This window comes from Lagenorhynchus albirostris, chromosome 2, assembly GCF_949774975.1.
Source record: "Lagenorhynchus albirostris chromosome 2, mLagAlb1.1, whole genome shotgun sequence".
Classification (NCBI taxonomy): Eukaryota; Metazoa; Chordata; class Mammalia; order Artiodactyla; family Delphinidae; genus Lagenorhynchus; species Lagenorhynchus albirostris.
In genome coordinates, this window is record NC_083096.1 from 157,709,414 (window position 1) to 157,720,200 (window position 10,787).

Below are 10,787 nucleotides of genomic sequence, written 5' to 3' on the forward strand. Positions count from 1 at the left end.
GCAACTGACAAAGGATTAATCTCCAAAATTTATAAGCAGCTCATGCAACCCAAACCAAAAATGGGCAGAAGACCTAAATAGATATTTCTCCAAAGAAGATATACAGACTGCCAACAAACACATGAAAGAATGCTCAACATCATTAATCATTAGAGAAACGCAAATCAAAACTACAATGAGATATCACCTCACACCAGTCAGAATGGCCATCATCAAAAAATCTAGCAACAATAAATGCTGGAGAGGGTGTGGAGAAAAGGGAACCCTCTTGCACTGCTGGTGGGAATGTGAATTGGTGCAGCCACTATGGAGAACAGTACGGAGGTTCCATAAAAAACTACAAATAGAACTACCATATGACCCAGCAATCCCACTACTGGGCATATACCCTGAGAAAACCATAATTCAAAAAGAGTCATGTACCAAAATGTTCATTGCAGCTCTATTTACAATAGCCCGGAGATGGAAACAACCTAAGTGTCCATCATCAGATGAATGGATAAAGAAGATGTGGCACATATATACAATGGAATATTACTCAGCCATAAAAAAAACCCGAAATTGAGCTATTTGTAATGAGGTGTGTAGACCTAGAGTCTGTCATACAGAGTGAAGTAAGTCAGAAAGAGAAAGACAAATACCATATGCTAACACATATATATAGAATTTAAGGGAAAAAAATGTCATGAAGAACCTAGGGGTAAGACAGGAATAAAGACGCAGATCTACTAGAGAATGGACTTGAGGATATGGGGAGGGGGAAGGGTAAGCTGTGACAAAGTGAGAGAGTGGCAAGGACATATATACACTACCAAATGTAAGGTAGATAACTAGTGGGAAGCAGCTGCATAGCACAGGGAGATCAGGTCGGTGCTTTGTGACCGCCTGGAGGGGTGGGATAGGGAGGGTGGGAGGGAGGGAGATGCAAGAGGGAAGAGATATGGGAACATATGTATATGTAAAACTGATTCACTTTGTTATAAAGCGGAAACTAACACACCATTGTAAAGCAATTATACTCCAATAAAGATGTAAAAAATAATATTAATGTATAAGAAGCCTACTCTTTCTAATCCTTACCTGTTGACTCTACGAGGCCGTTTTTCTGGTTTAATATCCACGTCATAGTGATACACATCTATTTTAGGAATCTGAACCTGAAAATGATTGGCTAACAGTCGAATTGGTTTTCCAACAGTTCCAAGGCCAGGACGACGAGGCGGCTGAAACAGGCTGGTTGGAGGTCCTGAAGAGAATGAAAGATATTTGATGTGCTATTTGTTTGTGAAGGATAATATTCCCCTCATGATCATGATGATGATGATAATAGCTACAATTGGAAATTCCCTGGTGGTCCAGTGATTAGGACTCTGCACTCTTACTGCCAAGAACCCGGGTTCAATCCCTGGTCCAGGAACTAAATTCCCACAAGCCACGTGGCACCACCAAAACAAAATAAAAATAGTTACAATCATTGAGATCTTATTATTCACTGAACATACTCTGATATACAAAGATCAAAAGTTTTTTGACCTAAGACTCTCTAGATTTCTAAATATTTTGCCATGTTGCTATTATTCTGAATATGGGGGATGTCAACATTAGACACAGTATGATGAACCCTCAGAGGCAATCTACTGTCTAAAACCTTTTATCAGCATCAGTAGATCTACAGCTAGGCTTACAAAATTATATGCATTTTAAAATAAAACCATCTCGGACTTCCTTGGTGGCGTGGTGATTAAGAATCCGCCTGCCAATGCAGGGGACACAGGTTGGAGCCCTGGTCCGGGAAGATCCCACATGCAGTGGAGCAACTAAGCCCGTGCACCACAACTGAGCCTGCACTCTAGAGCCCATGTGCCACAACTACTGAAGCCCGCATGCCTAGAGCCCGTGCTCTGCAACAAGAGAAGCCACCACAATAAGTAGCCTGCACACCGCAATGAAGAGTAGCCCCCGCTCGCCACAAGTAGAGAAAGCCCGTGCGCAGCAAAGAAGACCCAACACAGCCAAAAATAAATAAATTTTAAAAAAATAAAATAAAAAAAAAAACAGTACTGAGGCTGAGAAACCTTGGTCTAGATACGGCAGTCATTCCAAATTATTCCACTGATGGTTCACAAGATATTCCATAAAAAGAAAGGATTCCATAAGCTAAAGAAACTGCATATTCCCTCCCCTGCTTAAAATTCCAATGTATATTATCGTGTTAAATTCTCTAAGAAGTCATGTAATAAATAAACCTGTTAAACTTTAACTCATCATTTACCTAACTTGTTTTTCCCTAGAACACACCCGCACACACACACTCTTTCTCTGTTTTTATTTATTTATTTAAATTTTTTTTTGATGTGGGCCATTTTTTAAATATAAATTTATTTATTTAATTTATTTATTTGTGGTTGTGTTGGGTCTTCATTGCTGTGCGCAGGCTTTCTCTAGTTGCAGCAAGCAGGGGCTACTCTTCGTTGCGGTGCACAGGCTTTTCGTTGTGGCAGCTTCTCTTGTTGCGGATCACGGGCTGTAGGTGCGCAGGCTTCAGTAGTTGTGGCTCGCGAGCTCTAGAGCGCAGGCTTAGTAGTTGTGGCACATGGGCTTAGTTGCTCCACGGCATGTAGGATCTTCCTCGACCAGGGCTCGAACCCGTGTCCCCTGCATTGGCAGGTGGATGCTTAACCACTGCGCCACCAGGGAAGCCCCTGATGTGGGCCATTTTTTAAGTCTTTATTGAATTTGTTACAATATTGCTTCTGTTTTATGTTTTGGTTTTTTGGCCGCTAGGCATGTGGGATCCTAGCTCCCGACCAGGGATCAATGCCGCACCCCCTGCACTGGAAGGCGAAGTCTTAACCACTGGACCACCAGGGAAGTCCCTCTCTCTGTTTTTAAAATCAAACATCTATCAATACTCAGTAGATAAGGATTTAGGGAAACACAGTCTGGGAAATATCTGTCTACAGAAAATCTTACTCCTTTTTGATTATAATGTCAAATGGACACTGGTCTAAAAAATAAACATCTTTTCTGCTGTGCATATGTGTTGAGTAAAGTGAGCTGTGTTTACAAAGGAAAGTTACAACAGGTTTTCTTGTTGCAATGGTATTTCACCAAGAACAAAGACAATTCAGTAAGGAGAGAAAACTTTGCAGCAAGAAGCTGTTCTGGTCCAATATCACTTAGGAAAATCAAAGCAAACACTTTAATGAAATTTGTGTTGATAGACCACTACATACTAATTCTTAAAGTACTGAAAATCTTTTCACGTATTAAATTCACTGTTCCTTCTTCCCCTAAATTATACTCATCCTTCAAAACTCAGGTTGAGTGCAACCTCCTTGGAAAGCCTTTCCAGAATCTCCCAGGCTGGAGGATGCATGTTCTGTGTTCCCAAGAACTTCTGTATAAGGGAGCACTTAGGACAAGTACCTAGAAACAACTTGTTAAATTACTGTCTCCTTCACTAGACTGTAAACTCTTAGAAGAAATGGACTTCCAGTTCGTTGTTATCTCAATACCTAATTCAATGATGAGCACATTGTAGGAATTCAATAAATGTTGAACAGAACAGTACCAATAATCCCTGTAGCAGATCCAGGTAGAAACTAAATAGAAACCTAGTCATTTCTAAAACAAAAGAATTGACGATCATCTTTTCATTAAAACAAAAAAGCACTTAATTTATACTAAAAATATTATTATTCCTTGGAGTTGAGTTCCACTTCTGGTGAACAAGGGGATCTACTCTTGGTGTGATACGGCATTTATAAACAAGGTAAGAAGTAGATAATAAATAATATCAGAGGTAGACAGGCATACTGAATTAACCCAATTAAATCACATAAAAAAGTCAGCCCTGCATATTCCAAGATATGCTTAAGCAATCTTTGTATCGCAAATCCAGCTTTATGACAGAAATTTGCAAACAGAAATTTGGATCAAGTGACTTGCCCAAGGACGTATGACTAGACTAGGTCTCCTTACTCCCAGTTCAGGGCTTTTTCTTCTCCAATTTACTTCACAATCCTATGGCATCTATACCTCTCTAAAGTACTTGATGCCCTTTAAAGAGGCAGAGGCAGAAGAAATGAAGGAAAGGGACTAAGAAGTGGAGAAAAGCAGAGTGTGTGTCTTTTCCATGGCAAGAGAGAAAAGTTAGAAGGTGAGTGATCATTCCTTTTAATAAGTTTAGAAGTCTTACTCAGAAAGATATATTCTAAAATTGTTCATCCCCAAAGCTGGTTTCTTTGAATTTATCAAACGACTTACGAAGAAATAAATCACAGTGGCTGAGGCTCTGGAACTCCTGGTTTTACCACTCCCTAACTGCATGACGTAGGGCCAGTTTCTTAGCCAATCTGTGCATCAGTTTCCTTATCTATAACATGGAGGAGGTATGATAATAATAGCATCCATCTCATAAGGCTACTGTGAGGATCTCATGAGACAATGTATATAAAAGGCTTAACACGGTGCCTCACAATGGGAAGCACTCGATAAATGTTAGCTATTATGACTGAGCTTGCATAAATGTTATAGTTATTGCTCAAAGGTCTTCATGTGGGGAGCATCTCCAAAATTTAGTGACAAAGTCAGAGAATGACATCTTCCAAAAAGGTAACAAATATGACTCAATACAGAGTAGATGAAGTCAGCTTAATAGAAGAGGAGGGCATTAGACGAGGAGTCAGGTGACCCGGACTCATCCTCACCACTCAGCCTTGAGACCTTGATAAAGTCACTTAAGCTCTCTGATCCTATTTTCTCATCTGTAAAATGGGGATCATACCTGCCTTGCCTACCTCACAGAGAATTAAATGAGCTAACAGCTAAGAAAGCACTTTCCAAACTGTAAAGCACTGTAAAAATCAATATTACTATTAATATAAGCAAAATAAATGGTAATATAATTAAATATATTTATTTCCAAGTTATTGTTGTCAGAAATCGAAATTGCGTGAGGGAGAGCAGAGCAAGACTAAACATGCTTCAATGATTGTTCAAGCTAGGAGAGAACAGAGCACTAGATCCATGTGCTTTAACAAAGAAGCAGGAAAGCTTCTCTAGGTTCTTAGCCTGGATGAAACATTCCACAAAACTATCAACTCCCTTTGCTCTAATTCCATGCTCAGCAAGCAGCTTCTTGTTTTTAACTGGGTTTCCAAGGTACTGTGACACCAGAAAAGGAGTCTGTCTCCTTCACTAGACTGAATTAACCCAATTAATTGGGTTAACCCAGCAAGCAAGAAAATATTCCAGTCAACGGAAAAGATCTACGTGACATCGTGGCTTATTCATTAGTGTATTATGAATGTGGTTAGTGAGAATTAATTTTCCTCAATCCTGGGTGAAATGATAAGTCCTGCAAAATCTAAAATCAAACCAAAAAGAGAGTCCCTGGGATGTTCCTAACACCACCAGGTTGATCTTTTCCATGAAATTTGGTTTGTATACACAGTTACAGAGTCTCTTTCAATATCAGCTCATAAATGCAACAGTTGATTCAATTATGACTTTCTAGCAGGGGAGGGAGGGAAGAAACATAATTGTTGAGTATCTCCAATGCATTGCTATCTACAACAAGACTTCCCACATACATTACCTTATTTCATTCTCACAACAATCTTGCAGCACATAATTATTATTACCCTTTTTTATAGATGCGGAAATGAAAGTTCAAAGGAATTAAGTAATTTGCCCAAGGTTATACAACTATTAAATTACTAGATTGGATTTGAACAGAAGTCTGTTACATTCCTAAAGACCTGATCATGCCTTTAGCCGGGGGACATAGCTGAAGTAACCCTGTGTAATACACTGAGGTTTATCAAATAATATTAATGTGACAAAACCAATTTATTTTTAAAAGGCATATGAAATTTGACTACGAAGTCCTTTAAAAAATACTCTAAGGGGCTTCCCTGGTGGCGCAGTGGTTAAGAATCCGCCTGCCAATGCAGGGGACACGGGTTCGAGCCCTGGTACGGTAAGATCCTACATGCCTCGGAGCAACTAAGCCCGTGTGCCATGACTACTGAGCCTGTGCTCTAGAGCCCACGAGCCACAACTACTGAAGCCCGAGTGCCTAGAGCCCATGTTCCGCAACAAGAGAAGCCACCGCAACGAGAAGCCTACACACCACAACGAAGAGTAGCCCCTGCTCACTGCAACTAGAGAAAGCCATGCACAGCAACGAAGAACCAAAGCAGCCAAAATAAATAAATTAATTAAAAAGAATCCCAAAACTCTAGGGACTTCCCGGGCGGTCCAGTGGTTAAGACTTCGCCTTCCAGTGCAGAGGGTGGGGGGTTGGATCCCTGGTCCAGGAGCTAAGATCCCACATGCCTCATGGCCAAAAAAACCAAAACATAAAACAAAAGCAATACTGTAATAAATTCAATAAAGACTTAAAAAAAAATACTCCAAGCAGCAAATTAAAGTGGAGTTGAATAATTCATCTATGTAAACAAGTTTCAAGTAAACAAACTTGAAAAGTTTCCAAACTCAAACGGTAGACTGAGTTTTCTATGCACTAAAAAAATGAAATGCTCTACAACTAAGACTACTATGTAGATAAGGTATGATATTAAAGTTAATTCTAACACAGCCCCTAAACCCTGCCCTACTTAGCCAAGACATCAGAAACTTGTTGGGGTTCCAGGTGGGAGCAGCAGACTCCAATCTGCAGGGCATTTGTTACAACTTGGAATGGTTCTTCTTGTTTGGGCAGAGTCGAGGAGATAACCAGAGGCCATTCATAATACAGTTTCCAAAGCACTTTCTCCTTCATTTGATCCTCACAACTACTTCTAACCCAATTAGAAGATACTCAGAGTATTAAAGCCGGAGCTGGAGCCTCTGGATGGTAACTCGCCTGTCACTGAGGAGCCACGACAGACCACTCTGGGTCTCTTGCACAGACTGACAGGTAGACAGAGGCCGAAGGCCACATTCCCCGAGACTTCAGGGCCTTTGAGAAAGGGTGGACACTTTGCCCCTTGGCCTTCGGGGCTAATGAGAAGTGTTTAGGGGAAGTTCTCTTTCTTCCTTATCTGAGGGCTCTGGACTGTCTTTCAGTGCAAAGAAAAATAGGGGTGCGGCCCCAAGCCAAGAATACCCCTGGTAGTAGATGGTGGAGTCCTTGCTGGTCCGGTCCGGTCAGGGCCAGGCCTCCACTGCGCACCTGGCACAGATCGCGTCCCTTCTGAAGCCCAAACTGGCCTCGCCTCCACCCTGGAGCACAAACCACCTCCCTGAGGTTGGGTCAGGTCTCCCTGAGACCTGGGGACGCGGGTCACCTTCCTCCGTGACCTCGTTCCTTCCTTAGACCTCGAGAACTGGCTCAGATCTCCAGGCTGGGGCGCGGAACGCCCCCCCCCCCCCCCGCCGAGGCCAGGGTCAGCTCCCTCCGCCTTGTGCAATGGGGTCCCCCTCCCCCAGGCCTGACGGCCCAACCCAGGTACGCACAAGCCGATGGGGGCCACGGGGAGCTGCCAGCCCGTCCGCCCGCCCACCCGTCCCCAGGTCCGGTCCTGGTCCCGGCCCGAGCGTCCTCCTCACCGGGTCCCAGAGCCTCCATGGCGGCGGCGGGGGCCGCCTCGCCGCGGTCCCCGGCGCCTCCCGCTCCGGGCCCCGCCGCCGCCGCCGCGTAACGCTTGATCTCCGGAATATTGGCGCTATGGGGGCGCCGCGGAGACGCGGGCGCTGAGCAAGGGGCGGCGGCGGCGCCCGGCCCGGGGACAGGGACCCGGCTCCCGCGGCTCTTCCGGCCTCAGCGACAACAAAAACAATCCCCGCCGCCGCCGCCAGCGGGAGCGGGAGCGGGAGCCAGCGCGCGCGCCCGTCGGGCGGGGAGAGGGCGCGGGGCGCGCGCGGCCAGGGGTCCCGGCTCACGGAGGGGGCGTGCACAGCCCCGGAAGCCGGGTCCACCCGGCCCGGCGTGGGGCAGAGGCGGGGTGGGCGGGGGTGGGCGCGCGCGCCCTGAGGGGGCAGCCCCCAGAGGACGTGTCGGGGGCGCGCCCGCCCGCCCGCACTGCCCTGTAGCCCAGGGAGGCCTTCCCCGGCGAAGGGCTCTGGGGGGGTCTACATGCTGTCCTCCCAGAGAATTCCAATACACAAGTGCCCGGAGAAAGATCGGGATTGCAGACCCCACTGATCCAGACACAGCACTCCACTTCCGCCCGTGGAAAGTGTCCTGAGATGCACGTCGGACACCTCTCCTCCTTCCTCCCACCTCAGACCACTTCTTTCTCCTCTGTCTCCTCTTTCTCCACTGTCCCGGGACTGAGAACACCAGGGTCACCACGGACGCAGCATTTTCCTTCCACTTCTTCATCCAAGACTGTACACCCAGGTGCTCTTCCCAACCCATGCAGCCGAAAGCACCACGGGAATGGACTATGATGAATGATGTGTTCTCTCTGTCTATGACCTCTGCTCAGTAAGTCACCAGTCACTTCAAAGAGAAAAGTTTTGCTTTCTTGGAAGCCTTCACTGTAGCAGCCAAGAGCCAAAGGAGCAACACCCCACTCCAGAATGGTGCGGTCAGCCCAGTAGACCCAGCATCCTCGGGGCTTTCAGTTGGGACTTTGAGTTGGAGAACATAGGCCAAGAAGGAGTTTCTAGTCTTCAGAATGAGGCAGCTCTGTGCCCACCAGTTAAAAAGGGACAATGTGTGTATGTTGTACTCGTTTGCTAGAGCTGCCATTACAGAGTACCACAGATTGAGTGGTTTAAACAACAGAAATTAATTTTATTACAGTTATGGAGGATAAACATCCAGGATCAAGGATTGGTTTCTTCTGAGATCTCTCTCTTTTGCTTGTAGATGGCATCTTCTCCCTGTGTCTTCGCATGGTTTTTCCTCTATACACATCTGTGTCCAAATGTCCTCTTCTTATAAAGACACTAGTCATCCTGGATTAAGGCCCACCTTACAGACTTCATTTTAATTTAATTGCCTCTCTAAAGACCCTGTCTCCAAATACAGTGAATTCTGAAGTAATGAGGCTTAGGATTTCAAGGTGTGAATTTTGAGGGGACACAATTCAGCCCATAACACGTGTAGTGCGATAGTTATTTGAGCACCTACAATGTGCAGCCATAGAGCCAAATAATTTTTGTATCATAAAAATGATTTAAAAAAATATTTGGGGCACACCATGGCCAGGCACTTTGTTATGGGCTTCACATGTCATCTAACCTTCACAACCACCTATAAGGTAGATATTATTAAGAAAGGTATTTGTGTAGATGAGGAAACAACCTCAGAGGAGCTAAGAAAATCAGGCTCTGCATTACATGATATGGCTGAGAAGCACGGAAAAATTGGAGTTCTAAATCCTGCATTCTAGTCCTGGCTGATTCCATCCCCGCCTGGCTATAGAACTGAGACTTTTAATCAAGTAACTGGACTCTAGTCTACTGATGACATACTCCAACTTCTTTCCGTAGTGCCATGCTGCTTCTCCGTTAAGCCAGATATTCACTGGAAACAATGATAGGGGACAGAAAGTTTGAAGGGGGGGAAGTATTCACTAAAAGAACAGACTGGTTGACAGTTAAGAGGATAAGAGGATAAGGAAAGCCAACTAAAGGCCAAGTTTTTTTTTTTAATTTTTTATAAATTTATTTATTTTTGGCTGTGTTGGGTCTTTGTTGCTGCGCGCGGGCTTTCTCCAGCTGTGGCGAACAGTGGCTACTCTTCGTTGCGGTGCGTGGGCTTCTCATTGCGGTGGCTTCTCTTGTTGCGGAGCACGGGCTCTAGAGCGCAGGCTCAGTAGTTGTGGTGCACAGGCTTAGTTGCCCTGCGGCATGTGGGATCTTCCCGGACCAGGGCCCGACCCGTGTCCCCTGCATTGACAGGTGGATTCCTAACCACTGTGCCACCAGGGAAGCCCCCAAAGGTCAAGTTTTGAGTTAAGCCTAGTAGCCACCTCCCTTCTCCACTCCAGGCTAAATTCTTCCCATTCACACAGTGCTGGTGGCTTCCAGCCTGGTTTGAGGCTGACTTTCCCCCTCTCACTTTCTAACAGATTTCCTCCCATATTTTATTTGGTACAGTGAGCAGAAACCATAGCTTGTTTCCTGTACTGAAAATAGCTTCAGAAACCTGAGTATGAAATGTATTTAGGCCATAGTCATGACTGCAACGCCTCAATTCCTCAGTCTCTCACCCCTGCCATTTTCGACTGCTCTGATGATCTACATTCTTCCAAAACTCACTCCTACTCAGGCACCCACTGCCCGCTTTCCAACTGAGCCCTTCTGAGCCCTGCCAAACCAATGTTCTATAGTCAATAAACTCTCCTAAACCTCAGTCTGTTCGACAAGCTCTCCTTCCACTTCCTGCTGTGTCTGAGAGGAAGCTCTGCCCCAGAATACCACTTCCCCCTCAGCTCTCTCTGATGTTGTCTGCTCATTCTCCCACAGCCCACACATCTACAGGACAACGTGGGGAATGGACAGAGAATTGGCAATCTATTTGCACCCCCATGACACCAAACCTTGAATTCTCATTCTCATGTTAAAGCTTCTTGCCCTCTGGCCAGACTACCACAGGGCCTCCCTTGGTGGTATAATTAGCTCAGCTCCTGGTCTTCTGTCTCAGTTCAGGCCTGGCTCCCATTGCATTATAAATCCTTGAAAGCAGGGCTTATGCCTTATTCAGGAATTCAGGTTTGTGTTTCTGTTGCCTAACATGTTACTTGGCACCAAATGCCTACTCAGGGAAATGTATGGAAGGAATGAATGAATGAATGAGCAATTAATGTGTAAACCATGGGAAC

At 45.1% G+C, this 10,787-nt stretch overlaps 1 protein-coding gene across 2 annotated transcripts in view; it reads right to left on the minus strand.

Annotated features, from left to right (window-relative positions):
* Positions 1-7,610, minus strand: part of LOC132516283 (protein argonaute-4) — a 42,469-nt gene extending 34,859 nt beyond the window's left edge. The window contains exons 1-2 of one of the 2 annotated variants that reach the window (XM_060142699.1): positions 7,561-7,610; positions 1,081-1,246 (exon numbers count right to left, since the gene is read on the minus strand). In XM_060142699.1, the coding sequence (XP_059998682.1) occupies positions 1,081-1,246; positions 7,561-7,579 (185 nt within the window). In that variant the 5' untranslated portion in view covers positions 7,580-7,610. Of the gene's footprint in view, positions 1-1,080; positions 1,247-7,560 lie in introns of those variants that run through there. The other variant, XM_060142700.1, reaches the window with a different exon arrangement.
* Positions 7,611-10,787: the final 3,177 nt, after the last annotated feature.